The sequence below is a fragment of the Centruroides vittatus genome, unplaced genomic scaffold, assembly GCF_030686945.1.
Source record: "Centruroides vittatus isolate TY-2023 unplaced genomic scaffold, ASM3068694v2 contig_347, whole genome shotgun sequence".
Lineage (NCBI taxonomy): Eukaryota > Metazoa > Arthropoda > Arachnida > Scorpiones > Buthidae > Centruroides > Centruroides vittatus.
Genome location: NW_027122171.1, coordinates 784,565 through 800,340, shown reverse-complemented (window position 1 = coordinate 800,340; position 15,776 = coordinate 784,565). Strand labels below are relative to the sequence as shown.

At 25.3% G+C, this 15,776-nt stretch overlaps 1 protein-coding gene across 1 annotated transcript in view; it reads left to right on the top strand.

The window, feature by feature from the left end:
* Positions 1 to 15,776, top strand: part of MED6 (mediator complex subunit 6) — a 43,916-nt gene that overhangs the window by 6,423 nt on the left and 21,717 nt on the right. Inside the window, exons 2-6 of the mRNA XM_067269139.1 lie at positions 5,283 to 5,343; positions 9,259 to 9,418; positions 9,496 to 9,587; positions 9,666 to 9,748; positions 14,285 to 14,324. Coding sequence (XP_067125240.1) covers positions 5,316 to 5,343; positions 9,259 to 9,418; positions 9,496 to 9,587; positions 9,666 to 9,748; positions 14,285 to 14,324 — 403 coding nt within the window. The 5' untranslated portion in view covers positions 5,283 to 5,315. The remainder of the gene's footprint in view (positions 1 to 5,282; positions 5,344 to 9,258; positions 9,419 to 9,495; positions 9,588 to 9,665; positions 9,749 to 14,284; positions 14,325 to 15,776) is intronic.

Here is a 15,776-nt window from a genome sequence, read left to right as displayed (position 1 = left end):
AGAGTAAAGTGATATTTTTATTTAGTATAATGTTGGATTACAACTGAATTTTATTTGTTAAATTGTAAGAATATTTTTTTTAAAAAATGCATATTAATATAGTAGGCTGAATAAATATGAAAATTTTAAAGTAATTTTAAATTTATTACAATTAAAGATTTGATAATAGAATGTAAATGTATTACGTGCAGATAGATAGCAGTGAGCATTTTTAAATTGAAAACATGTATGTATATATGAGAAGCAGGAAATATTTTTCTTGTATAAAGAAAATACAGCTAAGAAAAATATCTGTACATTAAAAAGTTTTAATCAGTAGATAAAGAGCAGTAGATAAATCACAAGAAAGCTTACAAGAAAAATATTATCTAATTAATAATAATAATAATACTAGTTTTTAATATTTTATTGATCTCAAACTGTGGCATCAGTTTTTTTCTTCCAGATGGTTCTAAATTATTTAATAAATTATTTAAATTATAATTATTAATTTAGTCAGGATATTGCACCTAACGTCTACCTCTAGTAGCAAATTACTCTGTATTAATTATTTTAATTTAGTGGAATTATAGTCTGATTATTTAGGCATCGTTTGGTGATGTTTCTGTGTACTTATTGAGCTTCACATTGTTTGTTATACTTAATCTCATACCTTTCTGAGGCTATGGAACATCATTCATATTTTTTACTACACAGAGCATTAGCCATCAATACATTCAAAAACTGATAAGCAGTTCCATATTTACTATTCTCACAAAACAATAAAGTAATAAATGAATAAACTTTGTTGTGTTGAATAAAACAATAAATGTGTAGTTGTATACAAATAAAGTAATATGCTGTTGTACATTGGAATAAATTTGTAATAAAAACTTTAAAAAAACTTTTTTGTGTGGAATGCTTGGAACAAGTTTGCAGGTTTAGAACCACCGGTTTAAGATGTTAAAATTTCTAATAATTCTCATATATACATATACATTTATTAAAATTTTAGGATATTAATATTCCGTAGCATTTCCATAGTAAGATTAGTATCTTATAAATGAATGTAAAGGCATTTTAAGCTTTCCTCATTTAAAATGTTAAAACTTAATATTTTAGATAAGAGAAACGAGTGTAATATTTTTTTTAAGATTGTAGATATAAGAGTTTGCATTTTCTTCAACATACATGTTTTTTTCTGTTTTCTATCTTTATTATGTTATATAAATGTTGACGTGACCATATCAAAAATTGTATAACATTATAAAAGTAAGAAATTGATTATAAAATTATTTTGTAAATGAAACAAAAATCAGTCATATTGTTATTCATTCTGTTTAAATAAATTAACTTTCAATAAATGAATTTTGTAACTAAAAAAGAAAATACATTGTTTAAAAACAAAAAAATTTTAATTGTTATGTTAGTTCAAAAGCAAGCTCGCTATTGTATGATTCTTCAGATTATTAATAATTTATAAACTTGAGTATAGTGTTTTAAATATTTAGTAATAATTAATTTTGAATGTTATGTGAATAGTTTATATAACTATAAAAAAACTGAAATATTGAAAGAATTTTTAAATTAATTAGTAGCAGCCAAACATTAACAGGCCAGATTTTGTTAAAACTATAATTTATTAAATAGTTAGATTATTAAACCAAACGATCATCATAATTGGGCTATTTTTTTGCTACAATTAATAATTAGAAATTAAGTAATTTGGTACTAGATGCTAGATGCTATCTCTTAATGAAATCTCTTATCTAACGTGTACCTCTAATACCAAATTACATAATTTCTAATTGTTAATTGTAATAAAAAATAGCTCGATTAATTATTGCGATTGTTTGGTTTAGTATTAATACATTAGACTTTGGGATGTTTTTATATAATCAAATTATGTAATTTTATCTTTTAAAAATAGGCAATTAGTCTTCCAACTTGTGCTAAAATTAATAATTAGAAACGACACCCGTAGCAACTTGTGAGGTATGTGTTTTTGTTGAATTTAGCATCATTAGCTGCTATATATAGATAAATAGTCCACAACTACAATGTCAATGTGGCCCTCAAAAGGAGCCCATCTATATTTAATCTAAATTAGAAATATCAAAAATCTGCTGACTTGGCAATATTTGCTGAGGTATATTCCATCCTTACAGACAATAGATTTAATGAAGAATTAGAATATATAGGAGCCACATGTTGGCACATTACCACTTGTCTAAAGGAACACCAAACTGATATATCAAAAGGCCTATTAACCATCACCCTGTCAATATATGCAGGGGACCCTGATGTGAAGGTCCATTTCAATCATGTCAAAATCATATAGAACAGTGGATAGATCACATATCAGATTCTGGAGTTAATGGAGATCTAGAGGGTGGTTAAAAGTCAAAAGCCATCAACTATAAAGAGGATAGCACAATCCTGAATCCATGGAAAATATATATAAATTCAATATCCTTTTAAAATGGATAGAAATTCAACTGAAGCACATTTCATGCAAGTTGCTACATACAAACATTCCACCAATTAGCATCTATCAACTATCCTCCAATCATTGATGACTATGTAAAGTTTATGATCCATTTCAAAAACGTGCAATTCAAATTTTAGAACACCAGCCTGAGGATGTCCTTTTAAAAATGGACAAAAATGTTCACCTCTCAGAGTGAGTTTTTTTTACTGTTTCATCGGTTTTATAACGTAGTAGATCTTGGATTAATAAATAGAATTAATTATCAATTAATTTCTAATTATTGACTTAAAGGTGGATGGTCTAACTGCCCACTTTTAGGCCAAATTACGTAATTTGTTCATTTAATCAGTTATATTAATTAAAGCTTGAATATAATTCTGTTTGTAGATGTTTGGATATTAAAGAAAAATTAGATTTTGGGATTTCATTTATATCTAAATTAGTTAGGCTGATATTATTGTAATATAATTATATAAGATATTAGAAAAAAGGGACAAGGGAACTGTAAATTTTGGAATTCACTACAACCATTTACATGTATATATTTTCCAGAATTTGACACTAAAATCTTGCATCTAATTTGCAAATAGTAATTAGACTCAATCATAACAGTTGCTTTAAGTATTTGGAAACCTATATTTATTGAGTTATTCCAATGACATTTATTTTAAACATAGTAAGTTGTCATTTTTATATGCAAAACTCTTACATCATTCACCAGTATTGAAGGGCAGTGGTCACATGAATGATGTGACCCATTGCCCTTCTTCAGTACTGGTTCTTTTTTGGAAGGCAGGCAGACAAATAATTTAGCATGCTGACATATAATACTATACAATACAGATGTGTGACATGACAAACATTTTTGCGAACATGGAAGCACATGGAAACACAGTGGGGTATGCCGGATAATTGAGCATCCAGATTAACAAGAGTATACTGTAATTTCATTTAATTGTATTAATGCATTAATCAATTTGGAATCAAAATTTTTTGTTACAATTTAAATTTTATATGCAGTTAATTAATTCATTTATGTTTTGATATAATCAATTTTTACACCTTTAAAAGTATGATTCTGTTATTTTAAAATGTAATGAACAATAATGCTTGATAAATATTGTATATGAATAAATGAAAATAAATGTTTATTTTTCTAAAAGTTCATTGATATGTATATTTAAAAATATTTTAAACTTGATTTTAACTGAATATATTTATTTAGTTTAGTTCAAATTTATTAAACTAGTAAAATATAATATTTAAACAAAAATAAATTAAGCAAGAAAACAGAAAATGGAAATTTAATATAATTAAGATGAATTGCATATTCTAATATAAAATATAAAATTTTCAAGCACAAAGCTTTAGGAGATTGCGTACAACTTTAAGGACACAATTATTATATTCACTCATTTGTAGTTGATAATAAAAATGTGCAATTCATTTTTAATTGTATTCAATTTTTATTTTTTAATGTACTGTACCTTTTGCTTATTTTGTCATTTTTTGAGTATGTTTTTAAGTTTATCATTTTTAATCTAAATTTATTTATTATATTTACAATAGGAAGTGTCGTAAGACAACAGATCTCCTCCCCCACATCAACATAACCCTTAAGAAACAAAATACAAAAGAAAGATAAACTATTTAAAACACTAAAAATTTGCAACAACAACAAAAAAAACAAAAGAAAATGCAATTACAAAAAAAATTTGGTTTTATGATCTGAAGAAGGCTTATATAATAAAATAAGCCAAGAGTATATGTTTTCTGATTAGAAATTTTAGAATTTTGATGTATTTTGTTATCGATTTTAAGAATTTGAATTCCATAAATTGTTTTTTCTTTTCAAAGTAGTCAAATTTTTATTTTAGAAAATTAATGCAATCTTTAGAATAGAATAGTTTTAAAAAATGATGAAATATGTGATATGAATTCCATTTATGATGTGTGAAGTATTTTATTACTTTTAACAATTTAAAAAATAATTATTTTAACAGATCACATAAAAAATAGCAAAATAAATAAAAGAAAAAGTGAAAATGTATATAAACAACAACTCTACAAAGCTAGTTTTTGATTAAAGCCAAACAAACTGCTGAATTAGCATTACTGGTTATTCTACTCAAACCCTCATCAGAGCAGTTTAACTGTCAATGCACCTGCCTGGTAAGCAGAAGTTATGGGTTTGAGTCCAGCTCTTGGCCGAAAATTCTAAATTAAAATTATTGTGAGACAAAAATCTGCCTACTTCTATACAAATTACTTCGTATTTAACTATTACCTTAGCCTGATCATAGCCTGATAAGTTACCGAACGATAAAAGAATACATTATATTTCTTAAAAATTCGCCAACGAAAATCTTCCGTTATTCGGTTTGGAACGTTCGGCACGTGCCTCTTTCAAATTTGTTCTTTCCACATTCGCCTGAAGACGACGATCGTAATTTTTCGTCGAAAGTGCTTGCAATAAAAAGAAGAATCTACGTTAACGCTGAACTCAGTGCTAATTATCAGAAGTATATGCAACTTTGGCGTGAGTTAACTTTTATTATTTTCTATTCGTATTTAACTATTACCTTAGCCTGATCATAGCCTGATAATTTGGCAGTTCATTTGGCTTTAAAAAAAGTGAATTTGATAAAATTAATAGCCTTAAAAGATGAAATTTTTCAACATTTATAATGTGAAATTTAACTTATAAAAAAAAAATAAACTATCAGGATCAGCTATAATTTTATTAATGGATCAGCTATAATTTTATTAATAAAATTATATATTATGAACTAATTCACTATTTTGTTTGTAGTTTTGAAGTTCTTGAAGAAAAAAATATTTTATAATGCAGCCTCCTCCAAAATCCACAAATGGTAAGTTCAATATTTTTTTAGGTTTTAGATATTGTTAGGACTGTTATCAGGTACTGTGAGGAATTTAGAGTTAATTTTTACATTTTACATTCACTAAAATATTAAATATTTGAAAATGATTAACTAAAAATGTATAAAATGAGCTGGTAATGAGTGTTTAATTTTAACTCCATTTTAATGTAAAAGAAGCCTTCATGGCACTATTATGATTAAAGCAGTTGAAAACATTTTTACATAATTAAAATACTGCTGGAACGAAAAAAAGGTTGTTATTTTACTGTATGATTTATCATTAAAACAAATTGTTGTTGTATATTTTAAAACATGTGAAAATAGAGCTGCCAAACATTACTTATTTTATGGCATGGATATTATTTTTCTAACTTGTTACTTGATAAAATTGATTATATTATAATTTTTCCTTTTGTACTGATAGAAAATTCTTAAAATTCAATTTTAAACTCATAGAGTCAAGAAAATATAATAGCTAAAATGACAAGACCTGTTAAAGCTCCACTAATTTGAATGTGAGTTCCAATGATTGTAGCAATGACACTTTTATCATTGCTAAAATTAGGATTTATATTCAAATTATTCTTATATTAAATTCATTGAATAATAATTTTCAGTTTTAACATTTTTTATTGTTCCAGCAGCTGTTTACTTGTACATACAAATGTTTTCATCCCTCTTGGTAAGTCTGCTTTAGGTAGACCACTATATTAGAACATTTATCAAATCTGCAGTTGTGCAGGAGTGTTCCAATTCAAAACTATAAAATTAAATTTAAAATTGTCAGCAGCCAATGGCCAGTGACAAAATGCAAATAAAATTGCAAATTATCATTAAAATACATAAAACTTAAATAAACTACAAACATTAAAAAAAATAAACTATGCAGAGAGGGCACGGGAAAAAAATATTAAATTTAAGATACATTGTATTTTCTATAACAAATTACTCCTTGTATATAAGAGCTATTCGAATTTTGATTCAGATCATTAAACATCTATTCCAGTCTCTTCTGTCGTCTCTCTCCTCCTTTTTTAAGTGTCATATAAAGATTTCCTGGCATAGATGATAGTGCTTTTGCATCTTTATGATTAATACAACCTGCCCTGATTGCCACTTTAAAGATTTCTAAAACTTCTAGCATTCTTATATGATTATTTTTAAAGATAGCATGTATCATTTCTTCATTTTTTAAGTGAATTTCAACTCCTGGCTCTATAGCAAACATTGCTAAAGTAATAATTGGTTTGCTCTTCTCAATTGTATATTTACCGTATATCTCAACAGATAAGACGAGGTATAAATTTTCATTAAAGTTTTATAGTTTTAGCATATATCTGTCCTATAAGACAACCTCCAAACTATCAACGGTCTATGAATTTAGTTTAGATCAGCGATCATCATCTGAATAATAATACTGTATAGTGTATATGGAATTATGTCTTATTTGTAATTTTTCGAATGAACAAATTTATTTTCTTGCATCTGGCTGCACTGCCTTGCGATTGTTGCAAGCATTCACACTGATTTGGCATTTGGGTAATGACCTCGACTATTCACAAAAATGTTGTATGGGCTATTCTATTTTATGCACATACCCTACTCTCTACTAGTAAATAATTACAGTTTGTTCGTTTTTTTAATAATGGTTTTAATTTATATAAATTTCAATCTAATTTTTTATATCTGTCCTATAAGACAACCCTGGATTTTGGGGGCCTTTTTTTATGATTCAACTATCGTCTTGTTTGCCAAGATATACGGTATATTCTTTGAACCTGTACCTAGAGTTCTGTTAGCAGTCCAATATACTCTAAACTATCGTACCCTCTTGCCTGTAATTGGGATTTGATATATGCCTGAGACTCTTGAGGTGCTTATTACTATCATTATCATTTTGCAGAAGTTTTGTAGATAGACAGCCTACATTGATGGCAAAGAATTGGAGTTTCTGAGCTTTATAGTGTCTCTCTATACATGTTCCTTAGTGTTTTATTATATTCAACTATCCTATGGTAAAGTATATGCCAAGTATCTTGTTGCCTGTCTTGCATTTAATATGGTTATTCTTTCATTTTGTGTATGTATTTTTGTGTTATTTGCTTTATCATCTCTTTTGAGTATCCATGCTTCACAAATAGTTGTTCTACTTGTTTAAGCTCTTCTAACATGTTTAAGATGTCAGAGCAATGTGTAAAAGACAGGCTTTACTGAATGCTGCTAGCTTGTAGCTAAGCAATGCAATTATTACTATAACAATGTTTGTTACATAGCTGGTGGTTGAAGCTCAGTTAGAAAATGCAGAAATGATACATACTATCTTTAAAAATAGTCATATAAGAATGCTAGAAGTTTTAGAAATCTTTAAAGTGGCAACTATAGGGTTGCATCAATCACAAAGATGCAGGCACACTATTGTTGGCCTGGATTTGCAGGATTATATTGTAGGAAATTTTTGTACAACCTAGTTAAAGGAGAGGAGAGATGACAAGATAAACTGGAATAGCAATGATCTGAATAAAAATTCAAATAGCTCTTATACACATGGAATCATTTATTGTTGAAAATATGATGTATACAAAGTTCACAAATACAAAAAACTCAAAACCCAATATATACATAATAAGCCAAACAAATACCATATTATATTGAATTACATTACCACAATTATATTTCATTAATTACTAAATAATTTGTCATTAGAGGGGGACATTAGATACCATTTCTTATTAAATGTAACAGTTTAGAATATTCTGGAAGAAAAGAATCAGCTTGGAGCAGGACACAAACCCGCAACTTCCACTTAACATATCGGACTGGAGGCTCAGGTAGCATAACTGGCACCTGCATGGTAAGCGGCATTGCAGGTTGAGTCTCGCTCTGGACCGATCCTTTTCTTCAAGAATATTCTAAATTCTTACATTTAATAAGAGATGGCACCTAACACCTACCTCTAGTGACAAATTATTTAGTAATTAATTAAGTATAATTGTGGTAATGTAGCTTGATGTAATCCAGTACCAGTTGTTTGGCTTATACCAAGTTCATCACATTTTTTTCCCCTTCTCCTGAAGCAGACCTAACAATATGACCAAAAACAGTTGCTGGGACAATAAAATGTATTGAACTTGATTATTGACATAGCTATCCTTGTATTTTAATGTTATTCTATGTTTATAAATTAATTTTATGGAAATATTGAAGGATTAAATTGTTGATGATTAGATAAAAGCAGTAAATGTTTGTTGCTTTTATCCAATCAAGCAAAGTCAAAAACTTGTCTTAAAAAAACTATCCTTATATTTATTATGTTTTTTTTTAAATAGAACCATATATCAGTAATGCTGTTTAAATAGATTTCATCTATTATAACGAAATAGCAAAATTTAAAATTAAAAAAAATTGACTTGAAGATTGAATGTTAGAGAACATGAATCACAAAATTAATGAATGTTGTCATTCATGCTTTTTTAAAATCAAAAATAAATGTTGTTTTTCTCCAATAAGTCAATAATAATTTTTTTTTTAAATTTTTAAAATAAAAAAAATTAGAGAAGAAAGTATGTATTGAGGATTTTAGAAAACATGAATGATATGAATGCTAAATAAAGTTCCTATGATTTAATATTTAAATAATTCATTTTCCATTTAGTTTCTTATTTGTGTCAACAATGACTAAATGATGTATTTTAATTTATGATGTTTTTGACAGATTGTACATCATATCAAGATACAAAATGTTACACATCATTTTTTAAGAATGAATGTTTTAAGTTGCAATAAATTTTATTAATTTACATAAATTCTTACATGCAAGATAAAAAATAAATATTTTATTATTATTAACATTCATAACTTTCTCATAAATCTGTATATTAATCAGAGAATATTATATATTTTTAGAAAATCCATTAGAAATATCTTGGCATGATAGTGCTTTAGTACCTTACTTGAATCCAAATAATGTCCTAGATTATTTCTCTGAAAGAAGTAATCCATTTTATGATCGAACTTGTAACAATGAAGTTGTAAAAATGCAGAGGCTCAGTCCTGAACAACTTAAGTGAGTTATGTGATAATTGTCATTAATATCATTGTAAAATTATTAACATTAACTAAATATTATGATTATAATTGTAGTAATATGACTGGATTGGAATACATTTTATTACATGTACAACAGCCAATATTATATGTTATTAGAAAACAACATAGGCATTCTCCAACTCAATGTAAGTTAACTAAAACAAATGTAGAATTTTAATATTTGTTAAAATAACTGTTTGATATAATTCATATTATTATTACAGGTACACCTTTAGCAGACTATTACATTTTAGCTGGAGTAATATATCAGGCACCTGATCTAAATTCAGTAATTAATTCCAGAATGGTAAGAAAAAAAAATTAATAAAATTTTCTACAAATAATTTTCACGTACAATACAAAAGTGTAGTTGCACCAATTTAAAGAAAAATACTGTACAAAACTGTAATTAAGAATTGAAACTGTTAAATCATTCATACAAAATATTTTCATTAGAAATTTAAACTTTTGCAATAATTGGTGAAATCTAATATATGTAGTAATTGTTTCTTATATTGTGAGTAATCAAATATTTTGTTATTACTTAGCTGTTGATTTATATTGCTAATTTATCTTGTAGTATTTTTGTTCTATTATGTTATTTTATATTAATTAAATTAAATTATTCATTTAATGTTTATAACATGAGCTTCTAGTAAGTTTTAGCCTAGGAATGAAAACACAATTTCTGGTGCATGACAGAAAATTGCATATGAGTTTCTCATCTAAAAATAGGTCTAGTTGCATCTTTTTAATCACTGCAATTATTTGGCAGCCTATGCATGTATTTGTATTAAAAACTGTGTGTTTAATTTTTATGATTAAACAATCATGCAACAGAAAATCATATATTAGTTCCTAGGCTTAACAAGAACAGAAATCCAATAAATGCTAAATTTTATTTGAATTGACAATTTTGAATATTTTTCCTTATTAATTAATTAATACATTTATTTCAAATAAAAATTATGTAAAGTATCTCATAAATTCTATATAAATGGCATTAATAATCTTGATTATTTTATTAAGAATTTATTGAAAGAAAGTTATGTTTGGAATATTTACATGCTTGAATATAACAAAAACATTCAGAATATATAACCTACATTCAGAATAACATAACTTTCCATAAAAACTTCGAAAATTATTAAAAATTATAATAGTTAACATTAAAAACTTAATATTATATTATGTGAAAGTCTTTTTTCTATTGAAGTTATCATTATTTCTATTGAAATAATTATTTATTGCATTAAATACTGCAATAAATAAATATTGCAATAGTTTCATAATTTTATATACACACATTATTTCTTACAGAGTTATTATATCAGAAACAATAATTTTAGTAATAAAATATTAAAGTTTGATTTTATATAAATTAATTTTATTTATTTTGAAAATGTTTTATTTTTTAATATAATTACAATCAAAATTTAACAATTATTCAATCATTTAAATCACATTTTAATACTCTGCTTGTAATATTCTTTGAACTGTTAATTATATGACTGATTGACAGTCTCTCTCATACTAGAATATACATACTGTAATTAATATTACTTTATTAGTTTTGAAATATTCCTATCTATATATATAATCGAGACGAGTTGATAATAATAATAATAATAATCAGTGCAGAGCCCAAATGGTTAGGAGTTAAAAGTTGAAATTTAGTACACAGTTAGGGTATGTCACGAGAATGCACACTAAGAAGGAATTTTTCGAAATTCCTCCCCACAGGGAGAGGGACAGGATTAAGGCTTAACACTTCCATCAACAATGAAAGTGTTACGTAACAATAAAAGTGTTAAGAGAAAGCGACGTGCAAGATGCAGATGGAGAAAAAAACGGGTGCTGGAGGAAAAAAAGAAATAGAGTAATATGTTAGAGCCTATTTGATTTTCAAATTTAAACAGATTAGTTCGATGAAAATTGACTTTTCTTCTTTAGAACATTCGATGAAAATTGAACGATATAATCAGAACACGTCATGAAAATCAGACAATATTAGAACATTCGATTTTCAAATTTGATCTTTCTTTAGAAATACTTAGTTTGTTGATAAAATTACTTTTTTTTGTGACTATAACGTAATAATCTTAATCTTTGCTATCGTTACTTTTGCCCGAGCAACGCCAGGCTTACCTGCTAGTTATAATATATTTTGTACTAACTAAAATGAATATCTAATTTTGATAAATTTTAAAGTTTAATATAAATATGAAGAATATTACTTTCAAATTTAATAGAAATTATTGCAAAGGTGATATCTAATTGAAAATATGAGAGCTATCAACTATATCTTATTAGGGTAGATAATTCAAAAATTGGATACAAGGTTATCAAAATGAATGATAAGTGAAACATTTAAAATCATTTTATTCTAATAACCTATCTAGATAAAGTATGAAGAAATCAAAATATATTGAAAATTAATGAATTTGCCTTTTTTTTGTTTCTGAATTGATTAGTCAACTATTGTATTAAGTCATTCACATAATTTAATATATTAAATTGCATGTAATTCAGTAACAAACGTAACATATCTAAATAAATTTTTTCAACACTTCATTGCTTATGTTGGATTTTTTTATTTAAAAAAATATCTTTTGATAAGCAAATATTTGAAATTTTTAAGATATGTTTGTTTTATCAAACATAAGATATTGCAAGATTTCAAATATTACTTTTTTACTTATTTATTACAATTTTAAAGTATATTAAATAAAATTTATTTTTTTTATACCAGTATCTTCTAGTTTTCTTGTTTGTTTATAAAAAAATAAATAGAAAAAAATTAAAACGTTTTGTTCTAAATCTTAATATTTGTCTCTTTGTAGTATAAAATAGATTTGAATGAAATTTGGTACTTTCTTTTGGTCAATTATTAGTATAAAAGATTTTTGCATCATAAGTATATATAAAATTTACGTACAAGAAGATTTTGTTTTTATACAAGAGTTGCATTTTGGCAAGTATAAAGTAAAATAAATTCTTTGTAAATTTGTGCTACATTCGTAATAGTTCTAGATGATTGTCCTAGACATTTATTCAATCATTCATAATTAACTCAAAAATATTATCATTCTAAGTCTGCTGTTAGTTACTTGCCAAAACAGTTACATCTTTTGTCAGGATAGATTCACTGCATAGCTGAGGCATTCCACGAGAAGGCCCCAGCTATACTCCTGATGCTGGTTTGAGCTCATCTGAACATCCCAAAAGGAGACAGTCTCATCCAGTCCCAGTTAAAATGTGTTTAAAACATTCTACTTGTATTTTTACTATAATGAATATTTTGGTCTAGTATTTCTGAATATACAGAGCAAGTTTTTATTACACTGTGTAGAATATACTACTGAAAGAAATACATCCAAACTAGGATATTTACTCCAGTGAATAGAATTCAGTAGGTCTTTGTGTTCGAATTGTTGGAAGCTGGAGTAGCATAGTTCACTGACTTCAGAGATAGATTCAGTGGCACTAGAATTGGATTAACCTAATATTTGATATCTGTGAAAATGAATTTGCACATATCAGATTGTTGCATAAAACCTAGATTGTTTCAAGTTATACAAAATGTAAAAACATTAGATGCCAAGTAATGTTACAAAATTAACAACACAACTGTCTATTGGCATTACTGAAAAAGTTTATTTACACAAGTACTTTTGACATTATATACTACCCTACTTTTTCATAATTTAAAATCTGCAAATCAGTATGTTTCCTATTAACATTGAATGTTGTTCTAAATTATTTTTATGTAAAACTTTGTAATTTATACTTGATATTGAAGGAGAAAATAAATTATCTTGATCTGAATTATCAAAATATTAATTGTTACAATTTTTAAAACAATTGTTATGTCATATAATGTAACTCTATAATAAAATTTTGTAATTTAAGCAAATTATTAATTATTATTTTTAGAAATGAGTTTTGAAATCAGGTTATTTGATATTGCTAGATGTAATATTTAAAAATAAAAAAATTAACCTAAAAGAATGAATATTAAAGAAATTAAATATTTATAAAAATTATTTCAATGCTTCAGAATTTGTAAATTATTAAATTTTAAAATAATAATTACCTAACACTGTTTTTTGTAAATTAAATATTCAATTAATGAATGTATAATTATTTATTTATAAGTGAATTCTGTAGATAAAATGAGATAGACAGTCATCTGCTAAAAATAAATCTTGTATTTATTATCTCATTATGAACTTTATACGGTCTGAATCATGTCTTATCATGAATAGAATTAGATATTTGGTTACTTGGATAATGAGTAATTTATAGTTTATTTTCTAACAGATATTTTGAATTGAACAAATTTTATTTGTTGAACCTATATATAATTATTTACCATCTGACAGATTGTTTATCCATAAATCACTCCAAAATTTTAAAAATGTGCATAAATAAAAATTAACATAATGAAAAATAAAGTAAGTGAATAATTCTGAACTGATAACCTATGATACCAATGTTCTAAAGTTTATATTTATTCATTTCAATTCAATTGATTTATTTATGCAAATGATTTCTTAAATTAATAATTACTTGAGTAAATTTAAAAAATTCATTGCAATATTTAAATCTTGACACCATCATATAAGCTTTTAATGCCTTTATTCTTAATTCTGCTAAGTTGAATAAGTTTTAAGTTCTTTAAGTTAATCAAACTTTTATTTTATTTTAATCATATTTTAATGAATATTATGAAAAATAATCTTATATATTTAACTTGCAATTTATAAGATTAAATGAATATTTACTTACAATGAAATGTGATATTTTAAGAATATATTTTGATATGATTTTTTATTTTCAGCTGACAACAGTTCATCACTTACAATCTGCTTTTGAAGAAGGTTTGTATTCTATGCCATTTAATTTACATAAATTTTATATTTGTTTATAATGTTTTAGATATTGAATAGTAATTACAGAAACTTAACATAGCTTAGATCTGTAAAAGAAAAAACTTTTTATACTTTTTAAATTTGTGTTAAATGTTTAATACTAAATAGCTAATAAATAAATACAAAGTGATATGAAACATTTTTAACATTATGTAATGATTAAAATTATTTATCATTTTCATTTTATTTTCCAAAAACTAATATGTAACAATATGGAGAAATAAAAAAAAATTGATAAAATGAAATTAATTTATATCAAAAATGATTGAAAGTGTTCTAAAAGAAAATAATCAGTCTGAAGCAGGACTTGAAATAGCAACTCTCACTTACCTTGTGGTAGTATTGCCAGTGATGCTACACAGACCTTTGTCTGATCCTTGCTTCCAGAACTTAATTAATTATTAACATATTAATTTAATTATGATTGAAAGTATTCTTTCAACTTAAACTGTTACAATGGTAATTCATTTTTATTTAAATAATAGTATTATTTGTTTATTTAAGTTTAATTTACAAGTGATATTACTAATACAATAACTGTGATCTCCTGTACAATGAACAGTGAAATGAATCCCATTAAAAATAAATCAATATAACTATATATATAACAGATAGACAAAAATAAATACACTTGATTAAAAAAAAATAAATAGAGTAAGTATAAAATTAATATAAAAACTCTAGTAATTAAATTCATGTAATGAAAATATATTTTATTTAAAATAATAAATAAATAAAAATTAAGTAAACATGAAACAAATAACTGAAATAATACAAACATTTATACAGAAATATTGATATCAATATTATCTCACATTGAAATAACTTAAAACAATTAAAAATTTTAGATTAATTAAATATCATTTTCATTGTCTTATATTTCTCTATAAATGTCTAACCTGAAGGTTACAGGTAAAATAATAAATTTTTTACAATATAACCAAGCAAAATATCTAACTAAATAGAATTTAAAAGAAATGAAGTAGGATTAATACATACCAAAAATTAGAACAAAAACAGGAATATTTGATTCAGTGCTGGTTTTTATGGTTTGCTATTAAAAATGATTAAAATTTCTAAAAATAAACAAGTTGTTGAAATTTAAAATTAAGATGAGTAAAAATTTTAAAGAAAAGTAGTTGTTGACTAGAAAATTTATTATACAAATACAGTGAAATTATATTAACACAACATCCAGTATGGCAGCGAACCCAATAAGCCAGCATGTCTAGCTCATTTTTGGAGGGAGTTATCAATGCATTGGGTACTTGTCTGTATTTTTACACAACTAGGTAGCTTGTTAATTAAAACTAAAAATAATAATTAAATTTAAAAGTGATTAAATAATAATTAAAACTCTGGTCTTTACACTGAAACTGAAAGTAAAAATGAAATCAAAAT